We start from the raw sequence: 16837 nt of genomic DNA on the forward strand, positions 1-16837 counted from the left end.
GTGCGTGCACGTGCATAGAGGCGGGCGATGCAAGGGACGGGAACGGTCCCAAGGATCCGATCAATGGAAAGTCGGTAAAGGAGGACGAGCCGGTAGATGGTGAGGGCGAGGATGAAGGGAAAATGATAGGGGGGCCACGTGACCGATGTTACTTGTAACAAACAGTACTACTGCAAATAATATACCTATCCGTTATCATTGTCCTCGACCCGACGTGTCATTAAAGGTATGTGTGTTGATCGATACGTCAGGTCATTGAACAATGTTTTGTCGAGGGTGAGGAGCTCAATATCATGCTTAGCAAAACACTCTAATCCGCACATCATTCTGCCATGGCCGCTTTCAGCTTCGCGACCTCTACCCAGGGAATGACGTTGATTTCAAACGGCTCTGCATGGGGAGTGACGCGGTCACTGAAAGCGTACGTGTTTATCGGTGCATCAGGTCATTGAGCAATGCGGAAAGACCACATGAGAAGTGCGGTGATAATGTACAACACGTGGTTTGTGACGTGCAGGCCAGGACATACACTTTTAATGTCAAATAAAAATTAGTTGAGCGGTGTCAGAAAATCGAAGTCAGCACGACTTACCATCTACCAAAGCCATACGTGATGAACCTCGCATTATTGTCCATAAGGCGGCCTTCCAAATCAAACCAACGCTGTGGATTGAATATTTCAGGATCTGGGAAGGTGATAGGATCGCGAGAAAGAGCCCTGAAAACATGCGCTTAATGAAACAATGTACATCATGAAGCAACACCATACCAATGGCAGCCGTAGACTGTTGCACCTTTAGGAATACAGTATCCTTGCTGATTGCACATAGACTAGAATGAGAACGTGGGTTAGAACAAAGTAAGACACTGACCCACAAAATGTCCTTGGTTGCACGGTGGGCAAATCCTGGAGCACATCAGCATCACGCAGGAGCGTGCCGAAATTCGAATTTACCTATCTGAATGACAGGTCTCCATCTCAAAGCTTCCAATATGAACGCGTGCAATTGAGGGAGCAAGCTTGAGTCATTAAATGTTGGCGCTACAATGAGAAATTAACTAAAAAATCAAGATCTTGGTTTGGCATTACCTCTGTCTAACCCAATGACCATATCGAGCTCTTTGTGTACCTTTGCCTGGGCGAGTGGGTGGCACACCATAGCCATAACAATAGTGGTAATTGCAATAGCAATCTGAACCAGGAGTTAGTCTGTGGAGAACAATAAGTTGCATCGCTTGCCGTATCAAATCCCGCCCCAAATAGTGTTCCAGCGAGATACGCCATCTCATCCATAGAGAGTTGGTGTTCTTCGGTGTTCTCCAATAATGCCTTCATCAAAGAGGGGCCAGCTTTGTTTTGATCCTGCGTATGAGATATAAGTGATACACATTTATCAAAACAAGAGAGCCCCTCACCATTTCACTCTTGATGCACCTTAGATGATACCTAAATAGCTCAAGCTCCTCATTATGCCACTTGTAAATTTGTTTTCCGTAACCAGGCAAGTAGTGCAAAAGGGGAATCCAATCGACAAGATAAGCTCCTGGGCGAATTACAGACTGGTAATTGTCAATGACTCTGCAGAGACAGACAAATTCGGGATCGGCGATGGCAGTGGGCGCAGACTTCCCATAAGTCACTCGAAGAATGATTGATGATGCAAACCTTGAGGTGCCATATCGATGAAAGGTTCACAAAAGGGCTTGGTAATGATGTACCGCTGTGTGTGCTTTTCATGGTTTGTTGGGTCATTCAGCACATCCAATATAAAATCCATTGCATTCTCGTGCAGCATATCTTGGTATGCTTCTGCCGCCTTTGGCTGTAAATGAGGATGTACTGCTTTTCGGAGGCACCTGAAGCATTCCCTGGCACCAGCCATGGTGAGGCTCATTCCATTCGAGAGCATTTCACCTGCGGCAATGGACCGAGGTCGATCTACCAGTGATGCACCTTCTTTCTCCATGATGTCTTCGGCTGCCTAGTAAATGAGTTATTTTAGAGGGAGCTCAAGATATAGGCAGATTACCTCCATGCTGCCGATGACGATTATCACTTTGCTACCTTGTCGGAACGACACAACCGGCCCATACTCTCGAACCAAGTCGGTCAGCGTACAGGCAATGCTGAGTGGACGATCTACATCAAGCCGTGATATCTTGTATGACACTGCCAAAACTCACTTCACAGTAGGCAAAGTGTTTCTCCAGAACCAACGGGCGGGAGGTCCAGGTGGAAGCTGGATGCCCTTCCTGTGCACTAGCGAGAATTTCTTGTATGATACAACAAGCACCGCTACGACTATGGCAACACAAGCAGCATAGTTGGTAATCCCGGTGAGAGCTTCCGGCATCATGATGTAGTGTGGGCTGGAATAAGACATAAGTGAATGTGCATCTGATAAACCGCACATGCCCAACCCCACCTTATAGTACCTCGCTCTCAGCCTATTATCCGATACACAATTGAGATGCATCACTGCAATAACATGGCGTGATAATTAAAGGTACGGCGGGGTGTACACGCAAATTGAACAGTAATCAAATATTGCTCGTACCAATCAATTCCTAAGGGAACTGAAATTTTTCGAACAAGCAGCAGGAAACAGTAGACTTTGCCACGTGATGGTATCATTGCATTCTGGCGAACAAGGTAAATGAGTCAGGGTTATGTGTGAGGAAAAGGAGTTCGCTTGATGACTCGGAGTCCTTGCATGAATGCTTTCCGCTAAGCGCGGAGTAATCTTCAGCCATGGAAGTCATTTCCGCCAACAACCACCTGAAGCCAAAAAGACCCCAAAAAGAGTCTGAGCCTTTTACATAATAGCCCCACTCAATTCCATTTTATTTTTTAGTGAGTGTAGATTGCCGTGGGGAACATGGGTATATGTTCTCAGTGGGGTCCACTCGAATCCATCATCCATGACTGTTGGCGTTGGACTTCGAGACTTCAAGCTTCAGGTTGCATTGCTCAATGTGTCGCCTCGGCACATTCTAATTCTAATCTCAGCGTGCACCGTGACTGGCCACTGTACTTCAGAAATAAAATAAAATGATCGACCTCAATTAGAACTCATTTTATTTCTCACTGTCTGTCACTTGTATATATCACTTGCAAAACGAAATAATTGAGTGGGGCTAAATAATTGTGCTTCAATTCCTGGACCTACCAGGTCAAGTTTAGCCTGAGGTAATTTTCGTCTGTAGCCGCCGCCATCGGTGTTTGCTCTCCTGACACGTTTGTTACATGCCTTCGTCATTCTCAGCGTATCAATTGTTGAAGACGAACTTGATCTAGTACCGCACATTATCCAAGTGCGTTACGCCCAGCGTAGCAGCCGATTGCTATTTCCAATTGTCGGGACGGCGCCGGCCCGCCTCAGGAATGGTAGGCAGATTACTAATCCTGGTTGTTCTCGACTAGAGACGCAACGACCACTCTTTCTACGATAGTAAATTGCCACCTAGCGGCGAACCAGCATCCTCAATTGTTCAAAGTCTTACAGAAGTTTATTTGTACCTTCTGTGCTAGATATCGTGCGATGTCAAACGGACCTCGATCTCTTCATCCAGACCATGCAGCTGTCACTTGACACTCAAAATACTAATGCCACCTACTAATAATGCATGCCTGCACCCTCGCGCGCACATATTTATCGTTCGGTCTCGACCTCCGATCTCGTTTTTCATTTCAGTTATCTGCGACCTTAAAGATCGCATCTCTGGTACGATAATAACTTTACTCCTCTGCACTTTCTCAATTCGTCTTCAGGTTTTCCCTTCCAGCTAGGTCTCAACACTTGTTACCAATGGAGCAATCGATAAGTTACGGCGTGTTTGGCGCGTGAAGACTTCGCTTTCGGCAGATACTTAGCGGTTCACATGATGTATGATATTCGTTCTCTTTATGCGTCCTTGGTCCAAACTTTAACTTAGTGGTCCCTGCGTAATAGCTCCAGGATCGATCTCAAGAAGGCACTTCAACATGACTCAAGACGTGAGGCCCAGGACCTGTAAAATGGAACCGATATTAACGACTATCTGTCGACGTAAAATACTCGACCGTGGGGGGATTTTGATGAATACGAACTTTCCGAACGCATCATCCATTATCATTATCTTCTCGATCTCTGGGATGTATTGGAATACAGTTAATCGCGATTACGAGCAAGCCGCTATGGAGGTGCTTCGTGAGAGTTGATCGTCGTTGAATCGATCTTCATGTGCTATTTCCTGGAATCAATCCAGAGGTAGCTTGTCCTTACCCGGATGATCATCCAACTTCTCAAAGAGAAATATCTGATAGAAAGATAGAATGTTCTTGTCTACCGACTTCATCTGGAGGTGCGCATCATCAACCAGATACTCCAACAATCAAATTCTCCTAAGGCGACGTTGCCAGTCTTGTCGTCGAGTCCGGCTAGTATCGCGGAGAGATCATCATCTAGCCCAGAGAAGCTGATTCAAGAATGTCTCACTTTACACGCCAACTCCAAGTCGACTCGCTTCATCTTTAATGACCTCCAGCGGCTCCACCCACAATAGCCTCGTGTTTAATCCATTAGGCTCCAAGTGACCGCTCATTCTCCATAACCCCAATTTCTCAATGGAAATCCCACGCCGCAGGGAAGCACACCTGCCCAACACAGTGTCCAAGAAGGCCGTGACTAGTTTTATTTTCACTATTCAGAGTGTCGATGGTATCTAAAGGTTTTTTTGGCATTAGATCGAGTTCTTTGGGGTCAGTGGTTGGACATGTTTTGTCATATGTATATTTCCTGCGTATTTAAAGGTTCTTGAGACTCACTGAACAGTCCAGCTTGTTCACATTTCTTGCTTGAATCCATCTACTGCACTTTATATAATGGCCTACCAGTCCAATCCTACTTCCGATGAGGTGCATGGCACCAGAGCGCCACTGTGAGAATTGCTTTGTTGGGTGAAAGCTGCATGGCGCTGATCGCAGTCGACTCAGGGATATCATGTTCCTCCAAGATGCTACAGAGACTCAACAGCCGTATATCGACGCTGCGCGTAACGGGATCACACAGATTTGCAACACTCTTTTATCTGGGGGGAAACTCGCTCAGCAAGACCTCAGATTTGGTCTTATTGCCTTCCGCGACCATCCTCCTCAAGAGCAAAGCTTCATCCTCCAGGAATACCCTTTCACGTCCGACGTAGAAAGTGTTACATCTAATTTAGCTAGCGTAACAGCCGAAGGCGGTGGAGATGATCCTGATTGTCAAAGCGATGCTTTGGACGCAGCCAACAGGGCTGACTGGAGGGACGGAGCGGTAAAGGTTGTGGTGATGATTACTGATTCACCTCCACATGGAATCGGAGAGGACGGCGACGGCTTCCCTGAAGGGTCTCCACTTCGTAAATCATATTTTTGTTCTTCAGTCGTAATGGATCAATGACTAATGCCAAATTAGAAATTGACCCGCTCCGTGTCGCGGCGAGCATGGGAAGAGCTGGCATCACTTTGGTATGTCGAGCATTTCACATCTTGCGCTAGAGTTTAATGTCAACACAGTATGTGATTGCGTGCGAGCCTACTCTGAGCCAAAACTACAAGGTGAGATCATTTTCTTTATGCTGCCGCGTCAGATGCGTTATTGATCATTTACGCAGAGGGCGCGTGATTTCTACCAAGGATTGGCTAAGAAAACAGGGTAAGACAATCACAGCTTTCGATCATACACCAATAGATTAACTATTTGTAATAGAGGGAGAGTGCTCAACCTCAACGAGCTCAGCGTGCTGCCCACTCTCATTGCTGGCTCTGCTTTAGAAGCAGTCGACAGCGAGATTTACGTTGCCAAGCATCAAGCTGAAGTTCGCAGCATGGCGAACAAAGAAAACATCAGCGCCAGCGAGATCTCTCTGAGGCTGCACAAGAACCTCGTGACTGCAGGCATCCAACACAGCACTCTCGTTGTCGATAACGTGTACCACGAGAACTTCGTGGCTGCAGGCATCCAACACAGCACCCACGTTGTCGATGATGTGCATGGACAATGTGCCCAAGGAGATCAGAATGTCGACATATGGTTTAAGGCTGAGAATCTCGCCGAAGCGAGGAACAAGATCCAGCAGGTAAAATCTCGATGAATCTCGTGTTCTTAATTCTCATAACTTCATCCAGGTCGGAGGCATTCTCGAAAGGTGCCAGGCCCCCGGGGCACTGGCAGAACAATCAGCTGCTGTAGAGACGCAGCCTATCAGCTTGTACCAGGTAATTTTTACCTCATTCATATCAAAGTTTGTAGTGACCCCTTTTACAAGGTCGAGAATTTCGTCCAGAAGTGTCTTGTGAGAGTCTGAAGATTATGAATTCGAAGATCATGTTTTCGCGCACTGATATGTACTTGTATTACCCGGCTGGAATTACGTACCGTCATGGAGAATATCATTGAATTGAAGGCTCTCGGCGGAGCTATGATGTACATTGTTCACTTTGTGCAGACGCCAAATCGACCTCAAAATTTTCATTGGCTATCAATTAGACCCGAAAATCTTCGGGTCTTCGAGTCTCGTTCACGCGTGTACAGGTTATGTACGTATGTACATGTGAGCTGAACTCGAGACGGAGGGCAACAGCCAGAAAAATGAATCTTCCTTTGCGATCTCCATCTGATCAGTGATGCGAACCAATAGAAAAACTTGTATCGCCTCTGAATCCGATTCAACTTCGCCGTGATGGTCCCAGAGTTAAGTACACGACGAGACTGCAAAAGTTTCATCAAACATGTACAACCCAGACCAGCATTAGTAGAATGTAGCACAGAGCCTCCCAGTCTGACGATCAAAATACAATTCTGATATTGCTGTAATATCATCATATCATATACCATACTCGATACTTGATCATGTCAAACTACCAGTTTAGTATGGAAAGCCTAACGTCCGTGCTCTGTTACTTGATGTGACATGCTCCAAATAAGGCAGTCACATAATTGGGACACCGTGCACCCGCCATCTTTTTTTTGTTTATTCAGCAATCACATATAAACGGATCCGTTTTCTATTTGTACTTGTTGAAGTTTTGTACCAGTACGACGTTTTGATCGGACTATCACATCGCAATGCTTTTCAATGGCTTGACGTCGATGTGTGCATATCGATGTACACAACTCCAGTTTACTATACTTGGTCTTACTTTTGTTATCGGGCAAATGTCGAAACCTCGATTTTGGTGGTGTGATCTTCCATGGCACAGCCACCTTCGCGCCATGTAACCACCAAAACCAATCAATCGTTTCACGCTATAACTACCATATCACAGTACTGAGTATTGATATCAAGCGAGACATATATGACGGCTACGTGTTTGTTTCCAAGAAGAAAGTATCAAGTCCCAGTTCCAAGAAGAAATTTCTAATTTTCACGTTCTTCTTCACCATCTGCATAAGCCTCTGGCCCATCTTCTCCATCTGCGCAAGCCTCTAGCTCATCTTCTTCTTCCCCACTCGTATAAACCTCTAGCCCAAATGCCGGCCATTTGCAGTACTTGTTGCAAATATGCTCCTTCTCAAACTGACTCACAGTCATCTCGATGTTTCCATCCCCGAAAATATCAAGGTGGCCATCACTGACGGATCTATCTGATGTGTCAGATCAACATAAGAAGCCCAACACTCAAGCAACTCACGGATGTGTCAGGATTTGAGGGTCCGTCAGCAGTGTTGTACTCCCTAATTTTAAAGGTATTGTGTCAGTCTCAGAGCGCACACTGGTACATTGTTCACGCACCTTGATAATCAGATATAAATGCCAATTTACCGGTCTTGGCATATTGTATGTGCTGCGTGAATGAAAAGAACACCGCCAAGTCATAGCCGTACTCGTCATAATCAATCAAAGGGTTGGCGTCCATATTGTGAATGAATTTGACGAAGTCTTCTCCATCGCTGTCGATGAACTCTTCGAGAAGAAAGACGGCACGTGTGGACCCAGTCTTGCCTCCAGGTTTTCTATCACCCTGAAAATAAGCCAGTGCGAGCCCACCTTCTACAAAACGAACTCGTGGAATTGGGAATGGGGGTGGTTCAGATGAAGATGCAACACAACAATCAATGAAGTCGTAGGTTAGCTTTAACAAGGACTTCGCCCAGTACAAAACGTTGGCCTCCTTGAAGAGCCTGGATAGTTCATCAACGAGTGAATAACGGGCAATCTTGTATGGTCCCGTCGTGGTGGTGGGTGTCGCGAATACCTTATGGTAGGGTCGTTTAACAACAATCTTATCGTGCGCAACAGAACCGGGGCCTATCTTTGGTGGGGCCATCAGCGTGAGCCATCCTGTGTGAGCAGTTTTGAAGCCTCTGACTCCAATCAGGCCTTGAGGTGATGTATCGACAATCAGCTCACCCATGGACCACTCAGCAGTGTCCACGGAAAAGGAATGGTACTTGTCCAGTAAGAGGTCTGTTATGGGGCGAGAAGGGACTAGGTAGAAGTGGATCCTCTCACTCTGTCGCCCAAAGACTAAAAGTCAAATAAGTCCTGCTGCTAGCGCCATAAGTATAATGAACATACCTTGCTTCATGTCTAAGTTAGTGCCTCCGCCAATCCTCAAAACTTCCTTCAGTCGGTCACGATCAGGAGAACAGAGAGCTGCAGGTGCGACATCTCTCTTTCGAGGAGGAGACGGAATATCAAAGCTGCTAGAGCTGTGAGTGTGTTGATGGGATCGCTTGGTGGAGGTAGTGACAGTGGTCGTAGGCAAAATATTGCTTCGGACGTTGTCAGAGGTGGTGGCACCATCATTGGTTTGCGCTGTACCAAGCTCACTCTCCAAGTCCACTGAGGATTGTACTGAAGAGGGGACTTGGGGGGTGATAACTTTGCAAGCAGGACGTTGACCAATACGAGCAGCATTCTAAATAGTGAAATAATGTTAGTTTGGCAAACAGGTGAGGTAAACACATACCATTTCAGCATCTTCCCGCCAGTTCTCGTATTCAATCCACTGAGTCTCAGGAACAATGACCATTAGTGCGAACTGTCTTGATTTGAATGTTGTTGTCTTTGAGCCTTTGCGGGACAGCTGCTGACATTGATCGTAGAAGTAAGCAACCGACCGTCGGTGATTGGAAAGATCCACCCATGCAGAATCTCGCACTATAAACTCATTCACCCGCCAGAGAAATCCACCACCAAAAATCTGCAACTTGGGCACAATAGTGTCCAATGCGAGCTCAATCAGCCCTGGCGCATCAATCTGTGCATCAATGCCCTTCTTTCCCTCACATATATTCTAAGCAAAGATGTCAGTCACCACCAAGTTCAATAATATAGCGCATACATACCCCAATGGGAACCCCGCGTTTTTTGCGACCTCCACCTTCATGAACTGCACTAATTTCGATTAAGATGGTCTCTGCCGGAGGTGTGGCATAAGATATCTTGGCCCAGCATTCACGCTCAGTAGCATATAGTGCGTGTTGAGATGAGTATCCAATTGGACCGTTTGATGAACCTGACAGAATCAGAGATGAGTGGAAGGGTCACAACGCACTAAACAAGAGAGAATCATCTAACCTTGCCCAGGCCATGGTGGACCAGTTGACTGTGATGAGCCTTGCCATGACGAGCCTTGCCATGATGTAGGTATCATGATGTCTGGCCCTGCAGTGCGACGAGGCATTGCCACCACAGGTGGAGGGTTGATCATTACTGTTGTTGTGTGAATTAGCAGAGGGACTCCGAACGTATAATATACTCACATTTCCGTTGTGCTGCATTCACCGACTGTTGAATTGCACGCATATCAGGAGCGACCCGGTCGTTATTTGAACCCTGTGCACTGGCAAATGGACGCAGCTGCTCGGTTCGGCGGGTGGGTCTCACTGAGGTCGCTGGGTTCTTCTTGTAATGCGAGTAGCAGGGGGCACACACATTACGCCCAGGTTGTCCTGGCTCGATGGTAGCCACATAGAAACATGGGTCACCTTTCCTGATCTTGGCCCTGCAAACAGGACGGTCACAGATGCGATCCTCTTTGGCATAGGCGTCCTCGGTGAATTGAGAAATGATCTCGTACTCTGCCATCGTGGTCTGTAATAATCTGCTGCCAATTCATCACCTTCAATATATATGTCATCAGGAGGTTTACAAGGTCATACATGAGCGCCGGAACAAGGTCATACATGACCGTAACACATGTGGAGAACACATCGGGAGGTTTGCGGATGACATGAGTCGCCAGAATGTAACTGTGAATTTTGCTTAACACTCTTATTGAGGAGCTAGAAGTGGCTGCACATCAGCCCACGAGCCTTGGAAAGAAATGATGGCAAGCTAGGTGTACTTACTTGATAGGGCTACTTGGAACAAGCCTGAATTTCCCAGTCCCCGGTCCGAGTATGCGACTCTCTACAGATGGGCAAGACAAAGGGGGATGATATGCGAGTCGGAGTGTTTGCCAGTCCAGCAAATGACTTACCCACTTAACAGTTTGAGCATGAGGATTGGCAGCTGCGTGGTGAACTCAAACTGAGCAAGACCTATCAGAGGATGAGTATCACTGTTTGTGTACCTCTTACAAACCAATTTGAGTCATTATCACTGGCTGCCAGTTGCATAGCCCATCAACACGTAAAGGTACGCAAGGATATCAACATGTAAAAGTACGCAAGGCCATCAGCTACCAGCTGCATAGCCCATCAACACGTAAAGGTACGTAAGGATGATGATGTGCTATCACCGATCGGTGTTCCTGGCAAGCAGAACACCACTCATTCAATATGAGTCCTGCAGCTCAGTCAGATTATAAATATCAACACCTACACAGCCATTGTGATTATTCCATGCTGAACCAATGGAAACCCACTCGTGAGCTTTCACTATAACTTTCCTCCCAGTGTTCTGATCTTCATGCAGCTCCGCTGGAGCTAATTGCACCACATATTCTGCGCATGTGGAAAGCACGCCAGACAGACCGTCAGATTGTCCTTGAGCTGCAGAAGCACATCGACACAAGTCACTATGGCATCGGGTAAGTCACAGGGTTATTATTCCTCACCTGTTACAAGTAACATCGGTCACGTGGCCCCCCTATCATTTTCCCTTCATCCTCGCCCTCACCACCTACCGGCTCGTCCTCCTTTACCGACTTTCCGTTGACCGGATCCTCGGGACCGTTCCCGTCCCTCGCATCATCCACCACTATGCACGTGCACTGCACGTTCCTCTTCTGATTCGACCACCAATGTGGTCCCGCACCTCTGACTCGGTCTGACTCGTGCCACCAATGTGGCTTTCCTCTTTCTGTTTCCCCTGACTGCGGATTCCCGCACGTTGTATTCTTACCGTTGGTCCGTTCCAACGTTTCTCGGTCTCATTCCATATTCGACCATCCATCACTAATCCGGCTGTGTTGCCAACGCACCTATACCATTCCCGTATCCCCCTTACCCTTACCTACTGTGCGGTAGCCTTGCCCTTAACCCTCTCCACTTAGTATAAGTAGTCGGTCACCTTGTACTAGATTCTCTAACTTGAATCTACTCAATCTTCCCTGGAACATACTTCCCTCAGAAGCCCCCTCAGCTTCTGTCTCTAGTATCTTTTCTTAGTCGCTCCTCGCGGCTAAGTCTATCCTCGATCGACCTCATCGTTCGGACAAGACTGTCCTTACCTTGAGTGACTTCTGAGACATCCGTCTCCTAAGTCACGTGACACGCGCATACTGTGATATCTGCCGACACGACCGTCGCCAGTATCACTTGCTATACCGGATCCTTCCGGTTACGTCACGAACGTTAGCAGTCGTCGCCCCTCTTAGGGCTCTGCCTAACAGATCTATTTGAGTGCGTAACATCACCCATAATGTAATGTTGAACACTAGACGTACCAAATTTCTCGAAATCCGCCAAGCAATGGGCCTTCACCGGACCCGCCAGCAAGCTCATACTGTTGAGTCGATTCGCAATGCAATGATCGAGTTACATGCAATCTATCCAAATGCAGGTGCACGTGAAATGGCAAGTTTGCTGTTTCATGAGAAGGATATGAGCGTGGCTAGGTGATATCTGTGCTGACTGTACTGCATCAGTTCGCTGACTCTTTTTCATCTTAGGAGTGTCCTAGTATCATATTTTGCTAGGTTTGAACCTGGCCTTGTCCGCGAGCGTAAGGCACGTCGCCTTCGAAGAAGGCGATTCTGGGCCGCGGGTGTAAATGATTTGTTTGCAGTCGACCAGCACAATAAATGGCTCAAGTTTGGTCTGGGGCTGCACACGGGTATTGAACCATTCTCTGGCCGCATTATGTGGATCAGAGTCTGGCATTCTAACAGAAATCCACAGTTGATTCTTAGCTATTATCTTGACACAATTGAAGAACTTGGCCGTAAGTTAATACATATTATTCATGACACCCATGAGCCTGACTCATTTCATAGATATGCCTATGGTCACACAAAGTGACCCAGGTTCTGAAAACTTTGGCATTGCCAATGCTCACACGATGTTACGACAATGGCATGACCCGGATTTGCACGGCACGCTCCAACATCGCTGGATGCGCAACAAGAAGAATGTCATGCCGGAGATCACCTGGTCTCAACTGCGGCGTCGTTTCACCCCAGGCTTCGAAAGTCTACTGGATCACGGCGTCAACACAGGCTGGTATAATACTAACAACACTGTTCAAGTGTAAGTCATGTTTTCGGGCTTTGTCTCATCATTAGCAGCTCAAATATTCATTTCAGACTAGTTTTCCGTTGGGTCTTTATTCCGTGGCTCCAGCAGGAGCTAAATGCTTATCGAGATCGCATCAACAACTCTGCAAAACGGCGTGACCGCAATAAGGTACGTTTTCTGTAATACCATTGTATTATTGAATCTCACGTCATTTATGTTTTCATCCAGATTCTCCCACATGGCGTCCCCAATCTCATCTACGAGGCAGCTGAAGACTTTGGGGCCTTAGATTTCAAGGTTCGTACTAATGCATCACTACTGTCAACAGTATTCTAATAGCAATCCCATGTACAGATCAAACTCGAACGAGAGGCCCTAGGCCATGTACGAAGTGCCTACATCAAGCCTTCACATCAAGTATTTGATCTGGTCCCTCAGGCATTTGGGGAATACATTGCGCAACTCTATGATCAACTGGGTCGCCCAGCAGTTACACGACAATCAGCTTGGGATATTTATCTCCAGCTGTTGGACCTATTGCAGCACGCTGATGAGCTGCCACCACAGATTGAGCTCCTAGACAGCAGCGAAGATGAAGAAGTTGTCCCGCTTTTGGACAATTACAAGGACTTACCTCCATCCAACGACGCATATTATATGGGGGGTGTGAATGGAGGACTCGGCATGGGTAAGTTGCCGTTTATCATGCTCCATGTTGGAAACATGACATTTTTCAGATACCGAACACCATCGTCAATTGGACAGTTTTGAACGTGATGATGAACCGGAATTGACAGGAGTGGAGGAAGTCTTTGAACTGGATGATGCTGGCTTAGTTGTCTCGGAGTTCTCAGATTGTGAAGATGATGATGGTTCCGCAGACGAATGGTAATTGTCTCATTCATCTCAGTATACTAGTTAGATTTCTTGTACAATTCAGACGCACACTTGTTTGCATTCCGAACCACATCAGCGTGGGGCGATAAAACGTATCTCCAGCGGTGTACAGGGTCCTATGCCCTTAAATGGATGCGTGACACTGATTTGAGAGCACGGACGTTAGGCTTTCCATAGTTTAGTAGCAACGAGCGGATCGAGTTGGCTTGTAAAGTGAGAGATCAGCTTCTCTGTATTAGGTGATGATCTCTCTGCCATACTAACCGGATCTCGAGAATAAGACCGGCGATGTCCCCTTGAGAGAATTTTGATCGTTGGAGTAGTATTGAGTCGATACGATGCGCGCCTCGTACCTTCAAGTTGTTGGAAGGCAAGAACATTCTATCTGTCTATCGGGGATTTTCTTTGAAAGTTGGACGAGAATCGTCAGCCGGGTAAGGAGAAGCTAGCTCTGGATTTGGATTGATTCTGGGCAATCGCATATGATGATCTATTTAACGATGATCAACTATCACGAAGCAGATGGGAAGAGACCTCGACCGAGCGACCCTTCCATGGCGGGTTCCTCGTGATCGTGACGAACTGTATTCCAATATATCCCCAAATGCATGACGCGTTCGGAAAGTTCGTATTCGCAAAATCCCTCTACTGTCGAGTATTTTACGTCGACAGTTAGTCGTTAATATCGGTTCCATTTTACAGGCCCTGAGCCTCACGTCTCGAGTAATGTTCAAGTGCCTTCTTGCGACCGATCCCGGAGCTATTGCGCAGAAATCACGAAGTTAAAGTTTGGACCAAGAAGCATATAGAGAACGAATACCATGCCTCATGTGAACCCTAAGTACCTGCCGAAGGCGAAGTCCCAGATCACAGTTCTATTATGTTCTAACTCGGAATTTGAACGTCTGCATGCGCCAAATACGCCGTGCCTTGTCGATTTCTCCATCGGTAACAAGTGTTGAGAGCTAGCTAGAAGGGAAAAGACGAATTGAGAAAGTGCAAGTAAAGTTATTGTCGTACCAGAGATGCGATCTTCCAGATAACTGAAATGAAGAATGTGATCGGAGGTCGAGACCGAAAGATGAATATGTACGAGGGCGCAGGCATGCATTATTAGGTGGTAAGTATCAAGTGACACTGGCAGCTGCATTATCTAGATGAAAGTTTGAATGAAGACATCGCCGAGGTCCGTCCGTAGCGTAGTACATCAAGGAAAACCTCCTTTGGAAGTAGTTTTGTTAGTAAGACTGGTTGTGCCTGGTCCAGAGGGGGACAGAAGCAGAGCTCCAGAATCGCGTCTCGGATGACATCCCTAAAGCAAGAATATGGGGGAAATTGGTTTCACGAAAAAAAGTCGGTACTGGTACGTAACTTTTAACTTATGTAACCGAACCGCCGCAGTGATGAGTTTTGTTTCATATCAATGTTCTTCAAGTTAGCGAGGAGCTCTCCAAAAGGAGGAAGTTCAGCCTCACTGGCATGGACAACCAAGTCAGATCCCGATGTTAGGCATATAGTATCCTTCCAAAGGGATATATCCTTTCCCCAAAGATACAATCCAAAGAACTAGGATAACTGACTCTTCCTCCACGCAAGCAAAGAAGAACGGTATCGTTTAAGGCGGGGCCTCAGATGAAAACTTCGTATCAGATGACATCGTGCTGCTTTGGTTACAGGAATGGGCGGGCGTGGTTATCGGCTTTGACTCGGAGGTATGTAAAAAAATTCCGCATCAATAGATATTCTGAACCCAGTGAGTACCTCATGGGTACCACGTAATTGATAATGGTACTCACGAATCTAAATCAAGCTCTGGTTCCTCGACAACGTGATAGAGGCTGGCCTGTGAAATCATGTAGTCTCTCCCTCATGCTGACTTAGCACGCCTCTTTTGATACCAACTTGAAGGGGTCGCAGTTAAACCAGTGCTGGGCGTTACTACAGCTGCCATCAACCCTGTAATAACCTAATTCTCATCGACCTAGCGGAGATCCAACTATCGCGAACATCCTTTCATTGTACAGGTAGTCCTCTCCTAATCCGATCCTTAGGTCCGTATAGTCAGTGATCAAGAACGAGTCTGATTTCTTGTCGATAACGAAACAATTTTTTACCAACTTGAAGGCGACTAAAGCGCGCTATCTTGCAGCTGAACAACTGTCATCTCTATCTTGCGTTCAGTACGTGTTCTGATACCGTGACAGAGTTTCATCACTGACATACCCGGGCCTCTCATTTACGTCACAATGCTTTCTCAGTTGATACACTACAACAGTACTGAGTCGCCTCGACACCGTTTAAGTCGCAACTTCTCGTGTCCGCAACAACCGTTCCCAAGTACGGGATTCCCCCACACGACTCCCAAATGCATGGAGCGTCAGTGATCGTGAAGTCGAATATGGCTCGTGCACTAAGAGGACCAACAGCCGTAAATGCCAGGAGAATGATCGCCAAGGGATTCATCTAGACCTTCGGTGTCATCAGTTGGATCTACAGGTTGGCGAGGTGAGCCTTACAGATGAAAAGTGCTAGATCTTTAAGCTAAGTACAGGTTTGTCCTTTTTTGTTGGTTATTCGTCGGTTTTGTGCTCATCCATTTAATAACGGTTGCTGGTTAAAATATTAATCCCTAAGTTCGAAAACAGCAACTACGCCTAGCAGTCTCCCCCTCACGCCAAGACAGTCGTCTTGAATTTCTCTACATCATAATACTGCGGGATATATTTATCATCACATACTTACACAAGGGTTGAGGCTAAATCAAGAGCCAGGCCGGGTGGAGTATCAGTGTACAGTAAGTCCTTACTATGAAATAACACACATTTTCAAACTCTAAATTGAGCCGCGGTGTAACTACCTGCTGATCTTTTTGGAGGTCAGAGAACAGCGGAGGCAGAATTTTTATCCCAGCGATCGTAGCACCCCTCGTTGAATCATCACCTCCTGCTACCTCCCGTCGCCTAATGCCCTGCACTGGGTCAGACTACTGTAATGCGTGTCCCGAAGCTAACAGTTATTCATAGCTGTTTTTATTATTCGCTGTGGTGTATCAATCAATGGTCTACATGATGAATCATTTTCTATCTTATTTCATGCCTTGAGCGGTCTCGGTGCTGCTGTGACACCCACAGCAACCAAATAAATCCATGTGTGTTTCATATCATTGCCCTTCACGTTATCTGAGTCTGCAAGGAGCGCGCCAAAAGGAGGAAGTTCAGGACAATTAGCCTCGACGAATGTATCACCAGCATGGATAATTAAGTCGGATGATGCATCTCGATATATCC

The 16837-nt window shown here is 46.6% G+C and overlaps 5 protein-coding genes across 5 annotated transcripts; 2 read left to right on the plus strand and 3 right to left on the minus strand.

Annotated features, from left to right (window-relative positions):
- Positions 1-155: 155 nt before the first annotated feature.
- On the minus strand, positions 156-2667 carry F5147DRAFT_233197 (cytochrome P450). Its single transcript, XM_041428744.1, has 12 exons — positions 2427-2667; positions 2185-2370; positions 2031-2127; positions 1720-1982; positions 1417-1666; positions 1241-1363; positions 1091-1193; positions 956-1042; positions 873-907; positions 770-816; positions 593-718; positions 156-530 (listed from the first exon to the last, which is right to left on the minus strand). The coding sequence occupies exons 2-12, from the start codon at positions 2355-2357 to the stop codon at positions 446-448; spliced, it is 1389 nt and encodes a 462-aa protein (XP_041291511.1). The 5' UTR covers positions 2358-2370; positions 2427-2667; the 3' UTR covers positions 156-445.
- Positions 2668-4864: 2197 nt separating this feature from the next.
- F5147DRAFT_775015 (uncharacterized protein) lies at positions 4865-6330 on the plus strand (the record flags this gene model as incomplete). The annotated part of the gene is made up of 8 exons (XM_041441660.1): positions 4865-4920; positions 4976-5382; positions 5439-5491; positions 5540-5581; positions 5638-5678; positions 5733-6102; positions 6152-6241; positions 6292-6330. 8 exons carry the CDS (start codon positions 4865-4867, stop codon positions 6328-6330), a joined length of 1098 nt encoding a protein of 365 aa, XP_041291512.1.
- A 1053-nt stretch (positions 6331-7383) lies between these two features.
- On the minus strand, positions 7384-10059 carry F5147DRAFT_653956 (uncharacterized protein; the record flags this gene model as incomplete). Its single annotated transcript, XM_041433825.1, has 8 exons — positions 7384-7606; positions 7658-7700; positions 7759-8493; positions 8545-8887; positions 8939-9265; positions 9318-9487; positions 9550-9684; positions 9735-10059. 8 exons carry the CDS (start codon positions 10057-10059, stop codon positions 7384-7386), a joined length of 2301 nt encoding a protein of 766 aa, XP_041291513.1.
- Positions 10060-10937: 878 nt separating this feature from the next.
- F5147DRAFT_804884 (uncharacterized protein) lies at positions 10938-13740 on the plus strand (the record flags this gene model as incomplete). The annotated part of the gene is made up of 8 exons (XM_041443340.1): positions 10938-11005; positions 11858-12034; positions 12089-12360; positions 12413-12665; positions 12722-12821; positions 12882-12950; positions 13008-13341; positions 13391-13740. Coding segments are annotated over 8 exons (1428 nt in total), but the record flags the coding sequence as incomplete, so codon positions are not given.
- A 2015-nt stretch (positions 13741-15755) lies between these two features.
- F5147DRAFT_701406 (uncharacterized protein) lies at positions 15756-16472 on the minus strand. Its single transcript, XM_041437736.1, has 2 exons — positions 16426-16472; positions 15756-16344 (listed from the first exon to the last, which is right to left on the minus strand). Exon 2 carries the CDS (start codon positions 16011-16013, stop codon positions 15792-15794), a length of 222 nt encoding a protein of 73 aa, XP_041291515.1. The 5' UTR covers positions 16014-16344; positions 16426-16472; the 3' UTR covers positions 15756-15791.
- Between the last annotated feature and the right edge of the window lie 365 nt (positions 16473-16837).

The sequence above is a fragment of the Suillus discolor genome (assembly GCF_016758755.1).
Source record: "Suillus discolor strain FC423 chromosome Unknown F5147scaffold_36, whole genome shotgun sequence".
NCBI lineage: Eukaryota > Fungi > Basidiomycota > Agaricomycetes > Boletales > Suillaceae > Suillus > Suillus discolor.

Bases quoted from the DNA above. Each gene is read 5' to 3' on its own strand.
- F5147DRAFT_233197 (XM_041428744.1), bottom strand. From the start codon at position 2,357: ATGATGCCGGAAGCTCTCACCGGGATTACCAACTATGCTGCTTGTGTT. The intron at 1,043-1,090 runs GTAATGCCAAAC...TTCTCATTGTAG, and splicing joins GGTCATTGGGTTAGACAGAG to CGCCAACATTTAATGACTCA. The intron at 817-872 runs GTCAGTGTCTTA...ATGTGCAATCAG, and splicing joins CAACCAAGGACATTTTGTGG to CAAGGATACTGTATTCCTAA.
- F5147DRAFT_701406 (XM_041437736.1), bottom strand. From the start codon at position 16,013: ATGAATCCCTTGGCGATCATTCTCCTGGCATTTACGGCTGTTGGTCCT.